The 24881-nt window shown below is 39.4% G+C and overlaps 1 protein-coding gene across 3 annotated transcripts; it reads left to right on the plus strand.

Annotated features, from left to right (window-relative positions):
- The first annotated feature begins 2225 nt into the window (after positions 1-2225).
- Positions 2226-12481, plus strand: dusp4 (dual specificity phosphatase 4). 3 transcript variants are annotated; one of them, XM_030149563.1, is made up of 5 exons: positions 2226-2290; positions 2432-2871; positions 4151-4278; positions 6783-7002; positions 9671-12481. In XM_030149563.1, the coding sequence occupies exons 2-5, from the start codon at positions 2502-2504 to the stop codon at positions 10057-10059; spliced, it is 1107 nt and encodes a 368-aa protein (XP_030005423.1). In that variant the 5' UTR covers positions 2226-2290; positions 2432-2501; the 3' UTR covers positions 10060-12481. The 3 variants fall into 3 exon arrangements, with proteins under 3 accessions (XP_030005423.1, XP_030005422.1, XP_030005421.1); XM_030149562.1 differs by having other exon boundaries at positions 2241-2290; positions 2422-2871; XM_030149561.1 differs by having other exon boundaries at positions 2241-2268; positions 2420-2871.
- Positions 12482-24881: the final 12400 nt, after the last annotated feature.

The following is a 24881-nucleotide window of genomic DNA, read 5'->3' on the forward strand; positions in this document are numbered from 1 at the left end:
CAGCACCATCTGGCCTCCAAGTAGCATTGTTTAGGGTTGGTAGTAATACAGCATGGCGTGTGTATCTGTGTTAACGTGAGACTTTAAAGGCAACAAACCAACACAAGTAATCAATTTTACTCTTCACGACTCATCTGTCCTTTACCTCCTCTTCTCCTCCCCCCTCTTTCATCCTGTCTTTTCTCATCCAGTCTTCCTTCCCTTCTCTGTCTGTCACCAGCTTGCCTTCCATCTTCTGTCTAACCTTCTCTCACCCCTCTGTCTGTGCTGTTCAAGGTCCTGTCAGTTATGATTTATTTTTGCTGCAGTGCTGCTGTCAGCTGCACTTCACCTGCACATACCAGACTCAAGCGATGCACATGAACAAGAAGATTAGACTTAAGCACCCCATTTCTGTTTTTTTTTTTCTTTTTGCACATCAGACAGCTGGGTGTCAAAGTTTTATAGCTCTGACCTCTTTGCTTAGACACTACTGACTTTAAAAAGCATTGTTTTGTTTAATACATTTCAATACTTTAAGATTAAATCTGATCCGTGTCAGTACATGCAGCACAGATACATAGCTTTCATACATTTTAAGTCATGTTATATTAAGGTAAAACATCAACATCATGGCAAATAGATTTATTTTTATGTGGTAATCTGCTTTGATTGCCACCAACATGAAACTTAACTTTTGAAACAGACACTACAATAGGCAAAAAAGGGTTCATCTTTGCTATGTGGTGAAATTTTGAGTGCATACAAATGCCCAGAAGCTAAAAATTAAACCAAAGACTATAATTTTCTTGATTTCTGGTACCTTGGTATAAAAGCCAAGGTGTCTGTATTACTAATAGTACTGACAGTTTAGAGCCATACCAGCCATCTGCGTGTACAGGCAGAATATATGACCATTCATTCATACAAATAACCTTGTGTCACATCATACTGTATTTGAGTCATGATAGATGCATTTAGTGAGCAACTATATTATATACTATTAACTATATGTGAAATAGTTGAATGAATGTCACTCTACAAAAACTCAAACCTCAAAAACCTGAGGATGTCATCTGAGGATGACAGATCATTTTAAGGTGATTCATCTGTTTCTGTGCCTGTGTCTTTCAGCTGCTGTGTTTGCCTCTTTCTCAGTCACTATGTCTGTGTCAGTATGTCTGTTTTTTTTCCTCCTGTGCTGCTCTATCTTTCCTCTCGTAACCATGGAAATAAGATCAACATGCAAATACCTGAACTCGCTCAGCTAAGGCTGTGTGATAGAAGATGCAAATTGTGTTTCCGCTTGTAGGATTACACACCCACGCACAGATGCATGCTCAGACGTACACACACACGCTCTTAAATGCACGTATACGTGCACACATACGTAAGCACACCCACCTGCAATCTAACAGCACATTACACCAGAAATTATCTACAGGGAAATTGGAGGGTTTACTGAATAAATGAAAAGGATACAATACAATGTAAACATTTTGTGGAAAAACACCAATATTAAACATGTACTTTTCCTGACACTCATCAAGGTTACAGCTGAGTTTATGGGGTGGACAAAACCAAATATCAAAACAACAAAGAAAACTACTAAAGAAAGAAAGAAGGTATAAGTTCCATAGGATTACTGATATATGATGTTCAAATATAAATGACATCTTTAACATTTGGGAGTTGTTTGATTTAGACCTGAAACTGAAAGCTGGATGCAGGTTATAAAATTACAGGGAGCATTTCTACCATTAAATGGTTCTATAAAGGTCAAATAAAACTAAACCATTCCTCCACCATCCCTTATAAAAAGGCTACAAAGCTGGTGTTTATTTATCAAGTCAAGGCTTCATGCCAAGTAGACATGTAGTTAGTAGTTTTAATCTTGCACACTGAAGTGGAACTGGAATTTACCCAAACTGGTCTACGGTTTCATTTTACACTTGGCCGTTTAAATGGGATTAAAAAACCATGTATCATTGAAATATGGGCGTGAATTAAAGCATCTCATGTGCCAAACCCCAGTCTACGCCTCACGGAGTCCAATCTCTATCCCTATCGCTTCTCGTTTCATTGATGTTTGCGGGTTTTTTTTTATGAATGAACGACAGAGGAGGAAAGGGGACGGGGAACTGGACGCTCCGTGATTGGCCTCGATCGGTTGACGTCACCTCCGCCGTGACGCGATGCACCCATTCATAAAAAAGGGAAAAAAGAGAAACAATCTAGAGCAGAAACACAGAGAGAGGGGGAGAGAGAGAGAGGGAGAAAGAGAGAGAGGGAGGGAGAAAGAAAGAAAGAGGTGAGCGGACTGTGCGTAAAAGTAGTGCGGTTACAATGCGCTCTGCGGGACACAAGATGCGCGGATAGGAGAGGCGCAAAGGGAATCCACCGCAGGATCCGTGCGCCTTCCCCGGGTTGGTGGGGAGACAGAGAGAGAGAGAGAGAGTGAGAGGGAAACGCATAGAAGATATTAGGAAAGCGCACACACGCAGCCTGAAACAACGTGTGCAATGGAGGATCTGTGTGAGATGGACTGTTCGGTGCTGAAGCGGCTCCTGAAGGAGGACAGTACCAAGTGCCTGCTTCTGGACTGCCGCTCTTTCCTCGCCTTCAGTGCGGGACACATCCGCGGAGCCGTCAACGCCCGCTGCAACACCATCGTGCGCCGTAGGGCCAAGGGCTCCGTGCTGAGACTGGAACAGATCCTGGCCGGGGACGAGGAGGTCCGGGGTCGCCTCCGGTCCGGGATGTATTCTGCCGTGGTGCTGTACGATGAGAGAACGCCGGATTTGGAGATGGTGAAGGAGGACAGCATCGTGACTGTGGTGCTGAACGCACTGTGCAGGGACTCCTCTGACGCACACATATACCTGCTCAAAGGTAAACATGGACTAAAGTACAGTAGTACATCCACACTTACTATAGGTCACATCCAATAAGTACTGGTAACAATATGCGCATAAACAGCAGGATGTAACACCACTGACTCTAGTAATGGTCATGTATGTACTGTTTATGGGTCAAACGAAGCCTTTAATTGAATCAAAACTGAATATTCAGTGTATTCAACATTGGGTAAATGGGTTTTAAATAAACATTCATGTACACTACTGAGATGTCTCTGTTAGATTAGTGTTTATGATAGTAGTGAGTTCATATTCTTTTGTTTGTGTAATGTTAAGGGGACAATTACATATTAAAATCATAATGATGAGACTAAAATATATACTAAAAGGCATTAATAGTGTTGTTGAAATCTATATGCCACCTGTTTATACATAGATTTATACATACTGCTTTATTTCTTTACCCTCCTAATCATCATTATTTGGCCACCATAAAAATCCAAAATATTTTTCTAAATGCTTCTTAGCCTCTAAACCAGACATTGAAGTAGCCTGCCTACTGTCTGCTCTATTTTTATGCACTGGTGTAATGTTTTCTACAATACACACATACTCAGTCACACATTACACACATTCACACACAGACCAATGGCTGTGAGCTGAGTGAATGAGGTAATGCTGATGCGTAGAAGCCACATCAAACCGGAGGGACTTACAGGACACACATGATCATCTCAGAAATGGTCTGCTTTGAGTAAATCAGTGATGGGGACGCTGTAAATTCTAAAATCAAGAGTCTACTTACCCACCAGACTATATTTAGACGACAGGAAATCTGAAAGCTAAAGCTGCTACAAGCTGCAAGCTGTGGCGCATTCTTTTTTTATGCATCCTAATGACGCAGACGCCTTAAAGCACAGGAGTGTATGTGTGTAGCTTATGTGAAAACATCTACCAGAAAATCTGATTTGCAGAGATCAACAGTTAACCTCTTTATTTACGAAAGGTAACAAAGGATGATGAAATGGTTGCAAATCCGTGGTAGGAAATATAGAACAGAGGGGTCAGGGTTCACTTTTATAGACTTTCACTCACAGTAACTGGATGTAGAGGAGAAAATCCTGGTGCAGATGTTGCTGTGAGGATAACGTAACCTGCCATGTTTCCTTTTCTATATGCACCAAAAGCATAAGGCCTGTATCTATGCTGTGGTGTGTTTGTATATTCTGTTTCACCATGATGTGATGTGAAAAAAACACACTATGTCAAATGTAATGATAAGCTAAATGTGATTCTAATCTTTTCTTATTCAGGTGGATATGACAGGTTTTTCTCAGAGTATCCAGAGTTTTGTTTGAAAACCAAATCCTTACCGGCCCTCACCAGCCAGTCCAGCGTGGAGTCTGCCTGCTCGTCTTGTGGAACGCCACAACATGATCAGGTAAAACCCAGCAGATTATGTACAACAGCATATACGTTCACATTTCACCCACGTTTAGAGAATTAAAAGTCATAATAATACTTTTAACATTAAGCTAATGGCACATATCCCTGAGCAATTAATCATTATACACATCAGATTAAACGCAATAATTGCAATTTTTTTAGAAAAGGTAATATGTGTCAAAACATATCAGTATGAATGAAGAGGGCTACAGAGAAGCCCTGGCCTCCATATGTATTGATGTAATTTTTATTTTATTTTTTTTAGTTAAAATCAAACTCTAACATCATTACACATATCACAATATTAATATCAGCCAAAATTCTTGCAATGGCATCATATGTAATTATATATAATAGTATATAATTCTTCTAATGACTTACCTGAAGACTTTTCATATATATTTAAACATTATTTATCCCTAAAATAAAATATATTTTAACCAACTGTTTTATTGTTGTCTGCTGCCTGAAAGATGGCTTAATGTCCTCACACTAACAGTACAGTGGTTATAGTCAAACACAGTAACCACCTGGGGTTATTTGCCTTGCTCAATGGCAAAGGAAAAGCTGTTTACTCTCTCACATAATCGCACCTAGCCTGTGGATTTAGACCAGCACAACTGGTTTCCTCTGTCAATAGACAATGCTAGAGAATCGTTATATATTTAAATGTGCACCATTTTGTCCAAAGTGGTTATTCCGGTTTCCCTGGAGGTCGTAGTTCAATCAGCATTTGTCCAGTGCTGCGTGACTTCCTGTGGACTGGATGACCTTGTTTTGTTGCTTGGTGATCTGCAGTTGGAGCCTGCTGATTTTATGCAACGCTCACAGTCACATGTGGTTTGGGTTTAATTCCCCTGGAACGCAGAAGGAGAGATACACAGACAATCCAGCCTCTGTATGTTTTCTAAGAAAAATGCTTGCTTATCATGGCCACACTGTCAGGTGGATTTATGTGCAACAAATAGCCGTTATTTGAAAAAAATGCTGCAACTTCCTGTTGTTGGAGTGGGTGAAATAGCAGGGATCTCTGGTGTTGTTTGCCTTTCTCTCCTGCTCCACCCTCCACCCCCTCCTCACATTACATCTCTTAGCAGTATTGATCATTTCCTGACGCTGTGTCAGTACCGCTCTCGTCAGCGGCAGTGACATAAACAGACAGAGCCCCCATCAATAAACCTCACTACCGGTATAGACCACCACCCAGCTGACCTCTCTGACCCACTGAAAGGGGTATATAATATAATAAAATATAATATAATATAATATAATATAACATAATATAATATAATATTGTTTTATCTAATATAAGCCTCATATATAATAAGATGACTTATAAGTAACATAAGTCATCTAATCTATGCAGTGTTAATAGATGGACTGAGGTTTATGGCCTGCAAAGACTTATATAATGGATGTACACATACAGACTTTATGCTCAATTTTATGCCACAAACATATCTCTGCTACCATGAAGAATAAACCATATATTGATAGATTTAATGTGTCATCAGGAATTTTTTTTCTGTTCAAAGTAATTGTTTCTTACAATGTGTGCATCTTATGTACACATCGTGGCAGGACATTACAATTAGCACCACAGCCAAATAGAACTGACTTTCTGAGGATCTGCTACTGTAGAGTACATTTTTCTCAGAACAAGCTGTTGTGTTGATAAAGTGGGTCACGGACTACAAGTTTACATCAAGAATAAATGAGAAAATGGAGAAATCTGCTCTCACTGATGTGATGAGAAGAAAGCTATTATTATCCTAGCATTCTACGTTCTTTCATAGAAACATTAAAAGTGAGTGACCATGCATTAATGATACAGATAATAAGCTGCTCCTACCCACTGATAAGTCTCACGAAAGCGATTAACGAAATATTTAGGTGAGGTCATGCTTAAACTCTGCTACGAAGTGACACAGTCAAATCTTTGTTTTATTATTTAAGCAATAATTCATTTAAGGACATTTTATTTAATTGGGCTCTTAAAGCTGAAATGTTTGGCAGCACATGGGAGTGACTAAATGAATAAATGTAAATGGACAGATGATCGGATGATGAACGAGTGAATGAATGAAGGATGGATTGAAAAAAGGAAGACAGTACAGCGATTAGCTGAATATGAATCAAAATTTTCCAATAGAATAGAAGAATACACACTTGATCTTTATAAATTTCAAAAGGATTTTTTTTTGTTATTGCAGCTACCTCCAGTCAAGGAGACACATCTGTACACAATCTACTAACAAAAGGAAATATGTGCTGCATATAGAAATACTACATCCAATGTGTGATTTCATATACATATGTGCATATCTTTGTTAATATTATGTACAAATGACCTCAAAAGAGTCTTTGTGAGTCATATTTAAATATGTGAATGTGTTAATTCTCTTGATGTGACCCTTCTCTATCTATCCTCCTCTTGACTGTTCAATAATAAAAAAGCTTCTAAATTAATCATCATCCTTCCATCTGTCATTTGTCCAGGGCGGTCCCGTCGAGATCCTCCCGTTCCTCTACCTTGGCAGCGCCCTCCACGCCTCAAAAAAAGAGGTTTTGGACGCTATAGGAATCTCCGCCTTGCTCAACGTGTCGGCAGACTGTCCTAACCACTTCGAGGGCGTGTACCAGTACAAATGTATCCCTGTGCAGGACAACCACAAAGAAGACATAAGCTGCTGGTTCCTGGAGGCTATCGAGTTCATAGGTCAGTGAGTAATGGAAATTCTCAGCTATATAAATGTGTGGTCATGGTGGATCACTGCTGCAGGAGCGTCCTTCAGGCTATAGCACATGTGTTCCATGCATACGGTTCATTTATAGGTCAGATCATTTGTAGGTTGGATGAATGCTGTCCACTCTTCTCGGCTTTATAATCTCAGTAAACAACCACTTTGAACAGGAGATAGAATTTACTGTAATATCTCTTTAAGTCATGGAGTAGAGATACAACTAATCATGTCCCTGATTTTTGACGATGTGTGTGTGTAAAATATCCCAAAATGACACCTGGGAACTGTTTTATCCAAGTAAAAGAGCCAACTCCCAAATACACTGATCCAAAAAGCTGCAAAATATCACAATTGTTGTTAATTTATTTCGAGTCAAACACTGTCCACTTCTTTCTCCTTTTGGGCTTTCTATTGTTCCAGTCTTATATTTTCTGTTTCTCTCACAGCAAATAGAAATTAAAAATAAATCACTTCTTGGGATGACGAGCTTTTTGCAGAAAAAAGAAAAAAAAAAATCCTCAGAACAGCAAATGGACTAGCTTTAATGTCCTCGATACACTGTACATGTAGTGCAGACACAGGATGACTAATCAGACATTTCCTCATATGAATGAGCTGGTGTATTTTGTTATGGATTATTTACACATCTCAGCAGTAATCAGAGTAATCCATGACAGAACAAAATGGTGTAAACAGTCAAAGAAAGGACAGATAGTGGGAAAAAAAGGCAAATAAATACATGGTAAAAATATCACAGAATCCTTTTAGATTTTTGTATAAAATGTAGAAAAGTGTGAGCTGCGGCTGTGATTTGCATATCTGTGCCATGTGTCGGTGTTATGTGTGTGGTTTTCATGCTTGGTGTGTGTGTGAGTGTGTGTGTGTGTGTGTAGGTGCTGGTATGCGTCATAGTTAGCTGCTGTGGGACCAGAGTCTGACTCATCCACTGTTACTGGGTGAACAGACGCTGTGGTGGAGTTACCTGAAATCTGTCTGTGTGTTAGAGAGAGGATGCAAACAAAAAAAATAAACAGGCATCTGAAGAGCTGAGTGTGGCAGGGGGAAGGGGCAAATTAAGAATCTGAGCATTAAGGGGGAATGCGGAACACGAGCAGAAGGCCACCAATCAGGGAAGATAATGCATGCTTGTACCATAAACCCAACAGAATGGCTGGAAATAGCAGTAACTGAAGTTCCTCCATAAACATATCTTATTTTGTCATTTTAATTCCCTGCTGGCCACCACACATGCTCCAGGGCATTAACATGGCTATAAAACTAATCGTGTCAACTGAGGTTGTGGAGGAAATTGAGTTACTGTAAATGCTTAAATCAGGCTATTGCCTAAATCTGGTTATTCGCAGTAATGAAGCAGTGGCATGCATGGAAACGTACTGAAAGAGAAAGGAACACAAATAGGACAAGAGAGGAAGTGTGAAAGAGAGAGGCTGATGACTCAAATTTTTTGCACTTGTGTTCTTCAGTTAAATGTGATTTGCTGTTTTCTCGCTCTGAGGTTTGATACTGGTTTGACCGAGAGAAGAAGGGAAGGAATGAGTGTGAAGGAGAGGAAATGAAACGATTTGAGGCAAAGACTGTACATCTGTTGTGTTTAAGAAACAGGATGAGAGCTTATGAGCGGAAGTCACATGGTGTGTAGCAAGAAACCTTTAGATTGTAGACGGTTGCATTTATGTCATCTCAGTTGTTTGATAGTGTGTGCAGTAGTTCTTATTTTACTCAAACTATTTATTGAATGATTATCTCCATAAGGTTCATGAAAAATGCCAATAGTTCCTACTCTTTGTCTTTAATTTTAGAAAAAAAAAATATTTTGCAATTATAAGAAACTTTATTAATGTGCAAGCCATATGGGTCAAGTATTAGACTTAGAGTTACACAAAAAATAAAATGACATGTACCGTCACCAGTTGCTTTGCATGAAATAAATATAGAAATGGTTTAAATGCAATTGTCCATGTGACACAAGATGGAAATAAAACCTCATTTATAAAGTAAAATCAAGATGAACTTATAATACATAAGATGGTAAATGAGACCAAATTAATGACATAACACACAGACTACAAAATCCTATCCCAGTGTACACAGAAGCTAACTAGCGCATTGACCCGTGGGCAACCACAGATTCTAAATGTGGTCGATAATAAACTTCCCTTTGATACAGTTCATTCCTTTACTTTCTTGGTAAATTCCAGTAGCATTTTCAGTTGAATAACCCCTCAGCTGGCATGTCTGTGTCTGCATATGAAATTGACACCATGGCAACATGGCACCATTGTTTATCTGTTGCTAGGTAACCCACTTCAATTCTATGGTTCTATGATTCTGGGCAAGGCTACTGTATCATAGAACTCTTCTTCCAAAATATTGGTCCCATCAACTTGCCATTTTCGCTAGTCTCTTTCTTGACCAAACATACATAAGTATGCCAAACTGCAGCAGTCAGCTCTTTCTGAATTTTGTGTGATGCCTGAGACACACAGACAGAGGCCACTTCCCTTTTATTATATAGATATTAAAGGAGACACAATGTTTCTGCAAGAAATGAAAGACAAAACAAAGGATAGAAATCAGTGTGTGTTCATGGACACTTCTGACCTCTGACCCCTCTCTCCTCAGACTCAGTACGGGACTCTAGTGGACGGGTACTGGTCCACTGCCAGGCAGGCATCTCCCGCTCTGCCACCATCTGCCTCGCCTACCTGATGAAGAGGAAACGGGTGCGTCTGGACGAAGCCTTCGAGTTTGTACGAAGACGCCGCAGCATCATTTCCCCCAACTTCAGCTTCATGGGCCAGCTGCTGCAGTTTGAGTCTCAGCTACTTGCCACCTCATGCGCTGCTGAAGCAGCAGCCACGGCGAGCCCTCTGCTCGGACCCAAGTCATCGGCAACCACCACCTCAACGACGGCCACTCCGACCTCTCCGTTCATTTTTAACTTCCCGGTTTCTGTGGTTAACCCTGCCTACCTGCACCACAGCCCGATTACAACCTCACCCGGCTGCTGATGGACAGCCAATCCTGGCCGCCCCCAAATAGACAAAACTGAGCACAGACCGGGCTGTGGTTGGCTAAAGGAGCTGTCAGTCCTGGAGAAGCGTCATGGTGCCTGATACACAACTCTGAAGTAGACTGAAATGACTTTTAAAGTTCATAAACCAGTCAGTGCTCCTTCCATTTTAAATGAGATTTATTCAAACTGACCAAAAATGTACTGGCTTTTAGTTTGGATGGAGTGTTCGACTGACGTTTACTGAAGATACGCCCTCATCCTTGAAAAACGACAACATGCACAGAGGCACACTGACACACAAACACTGACATAGAGAGGCATGATTTTTTTTTCCTCTTTTTCTCTCTGTCTGTTTAACACACACACACGCACACACACATACACACACATTCATGACTACCAACTGAATAAGCTCAGTATGAAGACAGGGTCTGTTGCTATGGAGACGACAGGTCTTTAGGAGAGGAGATGGACACAGGAAGGAAGGAGGAATTTTAAGCACCCACTCTTTCCCCTTTGGGTGTCCTCCTGTTGTCAGACAAAAGAGATGGATGGAAAAAGAGGGGAGGAGATGGTGATAGAAAGCAGGAGCCTCTTCAGTGACAGGTGCTGTGTTGGCGATCTGACCGGAGCTTCCTGTCTTTCATTCATCCTCTTCCTCTCCCTGCCCCCACCCCCCCACCCCCACACCTTCCATCTCCTCTCTCATCTCCTTTTCATCCTTTTATATTTCTCCCCTCTTCACCTCTTTACCTCCTCTCATCTCTTCCCTCTCATCTTCACTCCATCCGCCCCCTTCTCATCCCTGAAGGGAGGCTAAATAAATAATATAAGATGCCAAATAAAGGCCAAAGCCCCAGCAAATGGACTAGGAAACCCTTCTATGGGCCTCGGGTACAACCTCTTATGTAACAGAAAAATGCCATTTGGGTGGGAATTTTGGTTGAGGTTTTCCTTTATGATCATTGGGAACTCGGCATTGGGACATAAAGGATCACACCGGTGGTTCTGTATTTGACACCATGCAGTCTATTCTTCACCATTTTCCAAAACGTACTTAACTTTTAAAACAGCGTCTGCACATAGGATTAATTAAATCTAACAAAATTCTTTGGGAGACAGTCAAGCTCTAGGTTAAAATGTGTTACATTTGTGCCTTGTTCTTAAAGGTATCACGTGGATTTACCTTATCTTAAACTATAGCTTTTACAGTTCATATCAGGCCAGACTTAAAATGGATCTGTCCCTCAAAAATCCATCTTTTAGCTGTTTTTGATGTTGGACTGGACTGGTTTTGTTCTTCAAAATGTTTTGTCTCTCATCCAAGAGACTTCATCAGTTCTATTTGCAGATTACCCTACGCAGACCCTTCCCCTTACAACTTTATAAGTCTGCATTCAAGAACAAAACCAGTCCAGTTGAACTTGGAAAACAACTAAGAATGAACAGAGGACCTGGACAAATGGGAACTTTTACACACTTAAAACTGTGCAGTTTTAGAGGCTTAGAATACAATCAAACAGCAGCTACAGAGGCGTCAGAATATTCTACATCATACCCAAAGATGACATGAGAAGCAGACCGAACTGGCCACAATTCAGTAAGAGGAAGTCATCCATAATATTTACAACAATACATTCACTCTTGTAAACACAAACACATCAACCATATAAAGCTTCTCTGTTTTTGGCACTTGTCCACATCTCTTTCCGTAGCACTTTGAACTAATGCAATACTGAACTTACAATCCATTTAGGAAAAAAGACATCATCACTATTCTTTTAGGAAGTTCCATGTCAGTCCAGTACAGTGTTTGTACTAAGATGCTTCTGCTCTGGCTGGATCCACTCTGTACTAGACCTCCAAAGGCACAAAGTCCAAGCTTTTATACCCGAGTCCTCATGTACGCACACAGACACACACAGTCGTACACTCACATGCTCAAGGTTACAACAAAAACCAACCTTTGTCTGTTTTTGAAGATTGTCGGCACCTCTCTGTAGCACTTTGAAGTGATGCAATACTGTATTTATAATTTATGATTGATTTGCACATCATGGTGATGATAGACTGACTAGACTTCACATAAAGACATTCTGTTCACATAGAGAAACAAAGAGAGAGAGAGACAGAGAGGAGAGCCAAACAGTGATAAACGCAATACTTTGTACACATGTGTACGGTCTGTACCTGTCTCTGTCTGTCTGTCTGTCTGCCAGCCTGTCTCTGTGTTAGTCCATCTGTCTCCGCTGTCTCTATCTGGTCAGTGCTGTTTACCCATCATGGCAATATCAATCCTCCACTTGGACATTTATATTAAAAAACTACTTTCCCTCAATTTTATTGTTGAAATGAATGATCTGTGCATTTATTTATTACGGAAGACACACTGTTGAATAAACAATGTTCTTAATTAATGAAAGTATTTGTGTTTCATTGATGTACTACATTAGTGTGACTAGATACCAGTGAAGTCACTTATGGGAAATGGGTTTCAGGAGACTCCCTGCAGAACTGACCCATTATTATGAATCAGACTGTATGCAAATTAACTTAATGTAGGAATAGATTAAGTACATTTTCTGAATGAGAAAAAAAATCCACTGCAAAGGACATTCTATTAAAATTTATGTTAAAAAAAAACCCTGTTACATTATACTGTTTCCAATCAAGACAATTATTTAATGTAAAAATGTCAAAATGTTTACTTTCCTGGGTCTCAGGAGGTAAAGTATGGAGTAGATTAAACACTGTTATGAGTTTAAAAATATAAAGCAGTGCTTTTATCTACAATAGTGCTGCTTATTCATTTAAATATCTTCAATGATTGATACCACATTAGTGCATATAAAAGAATGGAGTGCAGTTTGGAGTCACATGGAGCTGGGACATAATCATTCCCCCAAATTTTAAAAATTTAGAAGATAAACCCTGATGCAAAACAGTTAAACATGTTAAGTGATGATATGGCATTTGTCTGTTAAAGTGGGCTTTATCAACTCTCACATTCATATACTTAAATTGCATTTTGTGTTAAAAATCCCTCATGGCCAATAGCTGAATTGTATGCACTTGTTGAAGTATTAATTTGCAGCGCCATCCAGTGGTGATAATCACAAGTTACAGCAGGAAAGGGATTTTTCCAAGACAACCATATCTGTTCCTATAGCGGCTTGTATTTGTAAGTTGCATACAAATCCTAATGTAGTTTGAGGCAAGGTTATAATAGTTTTGGATTTTTAATTATAGTTTAGTTTTATTTAGTTTTGACTTTTTTTTCTCTAATTCAGTTAGTTTTAATTAGTTTTTAGAGCATGTTTGCTAGTTTTTATTAGTTATCGTTTTTTTTCTGAATGCTTAGTTTTAGTTTAGTTTAGTTTAGTTTTAGTTATTTCATATATTTTATCTTCCTCACCATCCTGTTCAAAGAAATTAGTGAGGTGCGAATCAGCGGGTTACCCTGGACACTTTATTTGGGGGTCAGGTTAGGGCGGCTCATTGACTGAACAGAGACACAAACACATGTACATTATGATGTACAAATTCCCTATAGCAGGTTGGGGGGGGGGGGGTGTCATCCATACACAACGTAACTTACGTGAAAACAATGCAAAGATGTGCAAAGCGTGAGAGGAGATGGACAAAGCAGCCAGCAGTTAAACCAGATAGAAACATATATAAACATATATAACCCAGTTCCTCATCAGTAAACCACACCTTAGCAGACAGGTCCTCTCTTAATCATCTCCAGTTCCATTATTAGCTAACTTTGCTTCATTTCAGTTCAGCTAGCTGTAGCTAGTAACATCAAACGTTTTTTTTAACATTAGAAGAGGTTCCATACCTCTGTAATTGGATTAGTTTTCCTCCTCCTCTTTTCTCCTCTTCTAAACTGTGCAGTTCAGGGCTTGGAAGGCCTTTTCATGGTGATAAACTCTCCAGTCTTTACCTGGATGCTAGTTCAACACTGACGCTGTCATTTAACTCCACTCACTCACGCGCGCACACACAGTGAGCGCAAAAAAAAAAAAAAAAACATGCATCACTAAAGTAAATCCCAGACAGGACTGTGCTGCTGTGTCCCAGCTTTAGTCTGTATGTTCCAGGTACAGTGGGAACCAGAAGACGACTGGAAACCACCAGTGACCAGACATGACAGACTGTGAAGTGTCCTATGGTGCTGCAGCTAAAACTGCTGGAGCGAAATAAATCAATTTGATATCAATCTGACATTGACAAAGACGAAAACGAAGGGAATTTTATACATAATTTTTATACGTTTTAGTTTGTTTTGTAACCACACAATACAGTTTCAGTTATCGTTTTTTTCTTTTAATTACAGTTTTCATTTATTTCAGTTAACGAAAATGTTTTTTTTCAATTTTAGTTTTCGTCATTTCGTTCGTTTTCGTTAACAAATATAACCTTGGTTTGAGGTAAGTATTGCTTGGGGAAAGAAATATTGTTAGTTATTATATCCAATGGACTCTATGCACAGCGCCACTACTTCCTGAACTTCAGGTGGGTCCTTCATTTCCTGTCTTTCATTATTGGACACACTGATTAATCCAGGTGTGCCTAATTAATCAGTAGTCACAACAAGAAGTACCAGACACACCTGGATTAATCAGTGTGTCCACTAATGGCAGACAAGAAATAAAGGAGCCACCTGAAGTTCAGGAAGTAGTGGGGCTGTGCATAGAGCCCATTCCATCCTAGATCCGGCTCCCTTTCAAAGAACCATTAATCCCTTGTCGATTGACGTGATTCCCTGGAGTGGGAGGAGTTACACACAGGTGCTGCTAATGGTTAATAAATGACTGGGGCTCGCGCTGTCTCTGCCAGCTCAGTCCAACAGAAGTGTGTCAGTCATTTTTTTCCCTGTTATGTACACTGTCAGTGCCTTTTACAGAGACAGTGTCAACAGGTTATGGACCAGGGAAGAGTCTGGGATGCACAGGATGACACCAAGAGAAATGAAGAGGCATATGCAGATCTAGTTCAGCTGCTGGATGATAAAAGCCTGAGCAGACTCTTACCACTATACTGGGAAGGGAAAGACACGCAGGATCAGTTTGTATGTGGACATCTCTTTGGGATTGTTGGTATTGATGCCTTTGGGGTTATTTAGAAGTATTTTTAAGCAAAAAAAAAAGTTGGACCAAAATCTCGTTTTTTTTTTCCAGACAACACCCCACCCCACCCCCCTTATGATTTTCCGTACCGGTGGTCGAAAATGACCTTCTTGAAAAATGGTTTCAAACAGTCTGAAATAAATGTGATTGAACTCAATGGGGAAGAGCTGTTGTACCATTGATTGCACAAATAGGTTTAAAAAGCACTCAGAGCTATCGTTTTAGCGGCGACCTAAAGCCAAAGACAGAAGAAGCAGATGGATCGCTGCAACTCGTAGAAATAACTGGAATCCAGGCAACGAAACCTGGATTTGTGTCAGGTAACTTTAATTTATGCTGTATTCTTGCATAAAATCATACCTTAAATTACATATCGTTTTGGCTAACGTTACTTCTTAGTAAAGCTCTTAATGTTAGCATCTGTCATTTAGTTCTATATTTGATAACTGAAACGTTTTTGTCTTCAGTCGTGTGATTCTGAACCTTGTGCTCTACATAATTTGTGAACTAGCTTAAACTGAGGCTAACTTAGTTATCCAAATAAGGGGGTACTCTGGCACAAAGTTGTTGTAGCTGTGTTGTATCAAGTATTTGATGTTAACTCTACTTAAATCTCCACAGTACCAGTAGATCATACACTCACTTGGGTCAATACTAAGGGTTCAACTCCAGTAAATCAGCAGTGAACTGTGAGCACTACTGCTGGGCCTTTACCCTGGCAATCACCACCAAGAAAATACATCTGCACTGACAGAAAACCTCAAAAACAATAGTATGTTGAACTGAAAGCACTCATCAGCTGTAATCCTCTAATTAACGAGCATTAACCATTCCATGAGATATTGTTGTCATTTGCTTTAGAGAGGGAGATAGAGATTATAACAAGGAGAAAACACTGTCATTCTAAGGAATTGCAGTGTCATTCCACTGAGTATAAGTGTCATTCCATTTGTCAAGGGAGAAGGTGGTCATAAAAATGGATAATACATTGTCATTCTCCAGAATGACAGTGTCATTCCATGGGATATTGGTGTCATTTGCTTTAGAGTGGGAGATATTGACTAATAAGACTAATCAAAAATCAAATGTTTTGCCCATTTGAATTGTATGACATTTGTTATGGCAAAAAACCAAAGACGTTATTCGTATTTAGAAGTAAACTCGTCCTTTACAGAATTTTACAGATCCAACAAATGGACTTATAAGAATTATATTATAATTAGGTTCTTAAAAGAAGTACACCGCTGTGCATAAAGTTGGAATAATTACGTTTTCAGATACATTCCCCCTTTTTTCCTATTTCTACACATCAGTAATCACCTTTGACCAGCTGCAATGATTACATACCAGCTGCATTCAGTTACACTTTATCAAGAATGAGTCACAAAACCACATTAATTTCATGGGAAGAGATAAAAACATTTTATTCCAACTTGATCGACAACAATGCATGTAGAAATGTCACGTCACATACGTGATGCCTTGGCTCTAATATATCAGGAAGACGACAGTGAACGGTTTAGTTCCGTAAAGTTGATACAGAAACGCTTTTATTTTGAAAATCAAGTTAGATGGGCTTGCACAGCTCTCTGGAGCTTCACTTACAGCTGAGGCCAGGGCTACACCGACAGCTAACTTCAGGGGATAAATGCTCTTACTTCCATGTTCTGTTCACTATATTTACTAGAGGCCAGCCAGCCAGTAAACCGACACGTCGTTTTCCGTTATTCGAAGTCATCCGTCCTTCCCATTATAGCTGTCATTCTATTCAAACTATTCCGAATGACAAAGGAGCAGTTGTTATGCCAAATCTTACGTGGTCATTCATTATTCCATGTCATTCGTCATTTAGTTTAGAAAGGCCCCGCAAGTTAAGCGTATGATCACGGACCTTAGTGAGGGTAGAGTTAGCATCTGGGCATTTAGACACTATTTGGGATTTGTTCCGACAGGTGTGACATTTATGATTGTGTTTCGATGCCAAAGACAGCAGGTTGTTTTGTAGGTTACTGTGTATTCTGCCTTGCATGTATTTTTTGCATTAACACTTAGTAACAATAACTTGAGCTTTATGAGCTGGAACATCAACGGCCTCAACAACATAATTTAAAAAAAAAGGAAAATATTGTCCTATTGTAAAATCTAAGAAGCACAATATTGTCTTTGTCCAAGAGACACATCTCTTTCTTCAGGACTCACAGAGGTTATGTGTTGGCTGGGTGGATTTTGTGGGTGCACCCAGTGGCAGTAGTAAAAGCAGAGGGGTCGCAGCACTGATTAGTAAACACCTGCAGTTTAAATGTCTCAAACAGAGCAAAGATGAAGCTGGAAGGATGTTATTGATGCTATGTGAAATTCAAGGGAATGTGATCATCTTAGCCAATGTATATGCTCCAAATGTCGACGATCCAACTTTTTTTGGACAACTTGAGAAAAAAATTGTTGATATGGGGAATTGTCCAGTTATCTTGGGGGATGACTTTAATGAGGTTATGGACCCAATATTAGACCGAAGCTTTAGACTGGTACGTGTTTCTAAGGCCCATGCTGCTCTTAAGGGAATGTCCAAGGCGTGTGCTCTTGTAGATGTTTGGCGTTTGCAGACTTCTTCTGGGAGGGATTATACCATTTTTTCTTCTAATCGTTCCTTCTCGAAAATAGATTTTTTTCTGGTGTCCAAGTCACTAATGTCAGCTGTTGCATCCAGTAGTATTGGCAACATTATTCTTTCAAACCATAGCCCTGTCTACCTCTACATGTTGGCTTTTAGTGATAGTATTAGGACTTTTAGATGGAGATTAAACTCCAGTCTTCTATTAGATGAAACTTTTAAAGAGTCTCTTGGGACACAAATTAACCTGTACATAGAAACCAATCTGCCCACGGCCCCCTCAGTTGGAGTGGCATGGGAGGCATTAAAGGCCTTTTTAAAGCTATACCGTATGATGTGGCATTTTTACACTTTTCTTTTGTCATCTTAAAATGCTCCAAAGAAGTGTGTGTCAAACTAAAATGTAAAAGAAATCCACCAGGTATTGAAACTCAAAAATGTTTAATTCTCATATATTTCTGATAAAAGTCTGACCAATCATTTTAGTCGGTCCGAATAAAATAATTGGCTGAACCTGACTGAGCCTCCTGTCAATCATCCATGACGGCCATCCAGCATCTGATCCATTATCGCCGTCTCACATCCGATATGTGTCCCTCTGAATCTGACGCTTCACTGGGACTGCTTCTCCTGTCACTGACCACAGTCTACTGTCTAGGATCTGTATGGATAGAACTGACATGCACATGTGGAAGGGAAAAAACGGATTTATGAACAGAAACGACAACTGAGGGGCACAAACGGGAGTCTGATTAGTGAAAGATGGAGATAAAAGTCTGGAAGTCAGCTGTACTGGACCAAACAGGTCTGCATAAAGCTCAGCTTTTATGACAGTGGGACTCATACAGGTACATGTACATGGTGTCACACATGTAAGATGATGTAGGATGATAATTGTATGGACTATGAAACTTCAAATGTCCACGGAAAATTCGCGGAGGCCACGCGTTCACAGTGCGCGCGCCCATCCCCTGGGCACTGCAGTGAAGACACTGACCCAGTACTGCACAGACCAGGTCTACTGATGGAACAGGAGCCGCGGGGCCGTGGCAGGTGGATGATGCATCTGAGGGAGGGGTCCGCAGACACGCCAAAACAGACAGGACCTCCACCTCTGCTTCCTCCTCCGTTTCCATCTCGTATCAGGTGAGAGGAGGAGAGAGGAGGAGGAGCCTCAGTGCTCAGGCAGCGGGAAGGGGGCGGGGCTTTGGAGGGAGGCGGGTTATTCATGTTCAAACTTTTACTAAGTACTGTGAGAAATGCCACATCGGTAGGTATAGCTTTAAGAGGTCATATTATTCAGTACGCCTCCTTCAAAAAGAAAGCGAGCATTAATAAATTCCAGAACCTTGAACAACAGATTGAAATCACGGAATCAAATTTTAAAAGAGACCCCTCCGCATCGAACTTGAACAAACTGACCAAGCTGAAATACGAATTTAACGCAATACTGTCACAAAAAGTAGAATTCTCTCCATTTTGTGCTCGACAAAAGTATTTTGAAGGAGATAAGGCAGGTAGGTTTCTGACAAGGTACATTAAACAGAGGGAAGCTATGAACACTATCTCAGCCATTAAAGATAATAATGGACATCTCCTTTTTGAGCCTAAAAGAATTAATGTTACATTTACCAAATATTATACAGACCTCTATAGCTCAGAGTCAAACGCTTCAGAGAATGACATCAAAAATTTTCTTCTACCCCTAAATCTCCCTAAAGTGACAGCTAACCAGCTTGAATATCTGAATTCTCCCATTACCATTGAGGAGATGGTTGGTGTTATTAAACACCTGTCCTCAAGTAGGGCTCCAGGCTTAGACGGTTTACAGCTGAGTTTTATAAATCCTTTCCTGAAGAAGTGGCACCTTTACTCTACTAAATACCTATAACAAATCCCTCCAAAAGGGAGCGCTCCCATCTTCTGTCTGAGGCCATTATCACATTCATTTTAAAAAAAGATAAAGATGCATCCGATTGTAAAAGCTACCGACCGATAAGTTTGACGTCATATGACATCAAAATTTTATCTAAAATCCTGGCTAATCAATTAGGCCGACTAATAACCTCTCTTATCCATGCAGATCAGGTCAGTTTTATACGATCATGCTCTTCAGCTGATAACATTAGGAGGTTGATTGATATCATATGGACAGTTCAGGAGAGTCAGTCTCCTATGGCCGCAGTCTCATTGGATGCCAAAAAGGCCTTCGACAGAGTTGAATGGCGATATTTATTCATAACCTTGCAATGCTTCGGCTTCAGCAACAGTTTTATCAATTGGATCCGGCTTATATATTCACATCCTAAGGCTTCTGTACTTACAAATGGTGTAATAGGTCCTCCCTTAGAACTAGGTAGAGGCACTAGGCAGGGGGATCCCCTTTCCCCACTCCTTTTTGCCCTGGCCCTTGAACCATTAGCAGTGGCTATTTGTAAGGAGCCCATGTTTTCAGGCATTAGCATAGGGGACAAGTTTCACAAACTTATGCTGTATGCCGACGACATTCTTCTTTTTGTATCAGATCCAGAGCATTCCTTTTCCCCTTTGTTCACAATAATAAATAAATTCTCAGATATTTCGGGTTATAAAGTAAACTGGACCAAGTCAGAGGCCCTCCCGTTAACTTGTTGTCCCAAAACTCTATTTCCAACTGGTATGTTCTCCTGGCCTCAGAAAGGCATTAAGAATCTAGGTATTACCTTCCCACCACATCTTTCAGATTTAATAAAAATAAATCTTGAACCACTACTTAGTGGGATGAGAGCTGATATAGACCGCTGATCCCAGTTGAATCTCTCTATGTGGGGAAAGGTAAATGTAATAAAAATGGTCTGTACACCCAAGTTTAACTATCTGCTACAGGCTCTACCTATTAATGTTCTTGGGAATTATTTTAAACAATTTGACCAATTTTGTAATTCATTTATATGGAACAATAAAAAACCCAGATTGAACTTGAGAAACTACAGAAGCCAGTGGAAAAAGGTGGACTTGGGCTCCCTAATTTACTCCTTTATCATTATGCCTTTTCTCTTAGGCATTTGGCACATTGGTTCTTACCCCCTGAGAAAGCACCCCCCGGTTCTGTCTTGAGAGCATAGCTTGTTCACCATTTACACCACTTTATAGTTTATCTACTAATCTTGCTTCTCACAATCAGTCACATCCTGTCCTGTCTCACTTGAAAGGAGTGTGGAAGAAAATGTCCAAAACTTTTGAATTTGACACTCACCTCAATCAAGCTGCTGGTATTTGGCACAATCCCAAACTCCGCATAGCTAAGTCACCTTTTTTTTGGAAGTCTTTGTTTCAGAGAGGTATAATAGTATTGGGGGATTTATATGAAAACAATACATTGAAATCTTTCGAAAAACTAGCACAGGATTATAATTTACTCCGGCAGGATTTTTGGAAATACCTACAGTTGCGACATTTGGTGGTAAAAACATTTGGCTTACCCACAAAGCCCCCCCTTGAGCTGTGACACTTTGGAGGACATAAAAAATGTTTTTAGAAATGGACATGAGGCATCACCTTATTATAAAATGTTACTATTGGCCTCTGAGCCTAATATACTATCTCTCAAAAAAACATGGGAAACTGACTTGAAAATCAGCTTCTCAGAAGATGAGTGGAGTAGAATTCTTAAGAATATAAAAAAAAATTGTCGCAAGAATTATAATCAAGGTTGGTTCAGTTTAAGATTTTAAACCGAGTTTACTGGACGCCTTCTAGGTTACAGAAAGTGGGGCTAGCGGGGACTGATTCCTGTTGGAAGTGCCAGCAGGATAGTGGCACTCTTCTGCATATGCTCTGGGAATGCCCCAAAATCTAGGAATACTGGTCTTCGGTTCACACTGTAGTGGAGAAAGGTGCTGGTCAGGGCATTCCCTTTACCAATAGGCTTTATGCGCTGGGGGATCCTTCTGTTTTGAGTTTTTTGCCCTCCTCTGTTGCGCAATGGGTACAAACTGCCATCATGCTGGGGAAAAAACTCTTAGTAAGGGAGTGGAAGGCTCCATCGACTCCAACTTTCTCCCAGTGGTGTACCTCTCTTAGTCAACTGGCAGCATTTGAAAGATTATCGTATAGACTGTTAAATAGAGTAGGTGATTATAATGACAAATGGGCCCACTACATCTCCTACACAGATCAATGACGTTTCCAGCTCAAGAATGTTAACTGGACTTAGTGATAAGTAATGACTGTTGTAAACATGTATATGTATATTATTGGCATCGTTATTATTATTGTTATTATTATTATTTATGTTTCATCTGGTCGGAGATTGTCCACATGTCTTTAGTATACTGGCATTGATAACTGGCATAAAGTGTGGAAATGTATAGCATGTATGGCCTAAAACCCTTTTTATTTTGTTTGTTTGTTTTTGGGTTTTGTTTTGGGGTTTTTTTGGTTTGTGTTTTGTTTTTTTGTTTTTTGTTTTACTGTTATTTTGCTCTTTTTTTTTTAGTATTTTTTTCATATGTAAAAGAAATATTCAATAAAGATAAGGTCATAAAAAAAAAAAAACAGTCTGAAACACCTCACATGTGACTAATTGATGCCTTGGGGATTATTTAGAAGTATTTTTAAGCAAAAAAAAAAAAGTTGGTCCGAAATCTCATTTTTTTTCCCGGACGACACCTCCCCCCTTGCGATTTTTCGTACCGGTGGTCGAAAATTACCGCCGTGAAAAATGGTTTCAAACAGTCTGAAATAGGGCTGTGCAATTAATCGAAATTCAATTACGATTTCGATTATTACACGCAACGATTACAAAAATTATGTAATCGAGAAAAAACGATTATTAATTTTGAGTTGTTTAATTCACGCGCATGCAAGCTACCATGAGCTGCTCTGCCCCGCCCCCCTCTAAGCTACTGCTGCCTGCTAGCCGGCAGGTCCACCCCAAGAGGAAAGTTGGACCTAGCGGTCTGGAAAAATAGCAGGAGAATCGCAGCAGAAGTGCTTGGTAAACAAAAAAGGCAAGTCAAATTCAATTGTATGGAATCCCTTTGGGTTTGATGAAGAGCAAAAACCCATTACGAGCAAAAAAGTGTTTTGTACTTGTGCCCGCACCGACCAGTAACACAACAAACCTTTTTAACCATCTAAAGTTTAACCACCGCCACCTTTATCATAATCTTATGAAAAACTAAAACACATAAAAAAAACTCCGTCTACAACTTCGTCCGCAATGCAATCTTCAGTCTCCGAATCTCTTTACGCTGCAACTCCTGCATTAACCTAACTGAAACCTCACGGCACACCACTGAGTTTACTATGTTTCATACTACATTGAACATACTTGAATTTATAATTTGCACTTTACGTGAGTTTTTTTTTATTGCTCCAGTTCTATGGCAAGTCTAGAGCAGTTTAATTCCAGTGCACTATTTGTTTACAAAAGGAAACATACTTGAATTTACAGTACACTTATTTGCATTTAAAGATTTTTTTGTTTCGTACAAAAGAGAACATACTTTGTTTTAGTGGTTAAAAGCTTTATTTATATTTAAAGAGTATATCTTACATTGTTTTGCAAGAAAAAAATAAACAACTTTAAGGTTAACAAATAATCGTTTTTAATAATCGTGATTTCAATTATTGCTAAAATAATCGTGATTTTTTTTTTTTCTATAATCGAGCAGCCCCAGTCTGAAATATCTCATATGTGACTAATTGATGCCGTTGGGATTGTTTAGAAGTATTTTTAAGCAAAAAAAAAAAAAGTTGGACCAAAATCGTGTTTTTTTTTCCAGACCACACACCCCCCCCCCCTTACGATTTTCCATACCGGTGGTCAAAAATGACCCTCTTCAAAAATGGTTTCAAACAGTCTGAAATACCTCACATGTGACTAAAAGTTATCTCATGACACTATATATTTGGGTCTGATCAAGTGAAAGTGAACAACAACATGAAAAAGTAAATTTGCACACATCATTTATCAAGTGGGCTCATTTTTCAGCTAAAGATCTCTATTTTTATGGAACATTTATCCTTTTTAAAATACCACTTGTAGAAAAAAAGTTACAACCGATTTTATCGATTGTACTTTTTACACCATAGACATAGCTCAAATTTGACACGAAAAATTATTTTTTAAAAATTTTAAAATTTATTCAGTCTGTTGATTATATAGATTAAGATTCAAGTATTAGCCCTAGATTTTCATTAATTTGTGAATATTATTAATATTTATGAGTTTGAACATTTGTGAGTTGCTTTAAAAGGCCCTGTCCACATGTTGCCACAAAAATACTAATTTTTCATTTTCAAGTTACTTATAATTCAGATATTTGAGTGAAACTTTCAGAAAGTAATGATCTTTTGATGCATTTTAGGTGATGCATTCAATGGATTTAGAGTCGTCCACGTGTTACTATGCCAACCTGTCCACATGTTTACCACATTCTCATGTCAATAAAACAGAGACTTTTCAATATTTTACTTCAAAATGTATTTTCAGTGTAGTGGAACATAATATCTAAAAGGTTTTGTCCTACTTGATATCAATTTCTGTCGAGAACCGCATGTTTTGAATGTTTGCAGAAATCTTAAACAACTGATGTCCATTTCAAGTCCATGTGTTACCGAGCAGTAATTTGACAGTTTTCTCCCAAAAATTTAATCTCCCCAAACTTTGTTACATATAATGTTAAAGTGCTCATAAATACCTACTCAAATATGTATAATACATGCATACAAGTTACTCTGCTTACATTACAGAAACTGCTGAACACGAAATGTGTCCATGTGTTACCACTTGATCGGACCCATTTAGAGCTGGTCTAAACCAGATTCTTAATAACACAATTCACAGACACTCAACAGAATTCTCCTTTAAATTATGAAATTCAAGGGCTTTGAAGCAGGTTTTAAGCCACAGAACCGTATGTTGGCGTCACGCCAAATGCTGAATAGTGGACATGATGCTGATGGAGGCCTTACACGTCCCACTGTTTTCACAGGTCAGCTTCTCGGTCAAGGCAGCAACCCTCCAAAGACTGACAATCATCTTCAAAGAAGGTAAGAACAGGCTCATTCACAAAAGTGGTACGA

The sequence above is a fragment of the Sphaeramia orbicularis genome, chromosome 12 (assembly GCF_902148855.1).
Source record: "Sphaeramia orbicularis chromosome 12, fSphaOr1.1, whole genome shotgun sequence".
Classification (NCBI taxonomy): domain Eukaryota; kingdom Metazoa; phylum Chordata; class Actinopteri; order Kurtiformes; family Apogonidae; genus Sphaeramia; species Sphaeramia orbicularis.

What these genes read in the sequence shown, in the direction of transcription:
- dusp4 (XM_030149563.1), top strand. Translation starts at nt 2,502, where the DNA reads ATGGAGGATCTGTGTGAGATGGACTGTTCGGTGCTGAAGCGGCTCCTG. An exon ending in GAACGCCACAACATGATCAG is followed by an intron (nt 4,279 to 6,782) that starts GTAAAACCCAGC and finishes TCATTTGTCCAG; the next exon opens with GGCGGTCCCGTCGAGATCCT. An exon ending in GGAGGCTATCGAGTTCATAG is followed by an intron (nt 7,003 to 9,670) that starts GTCAGTGAGTAA and finishes CTCTCTCCTCAG; the next exon opens with ACTCAGTACGGGACTCTAGT.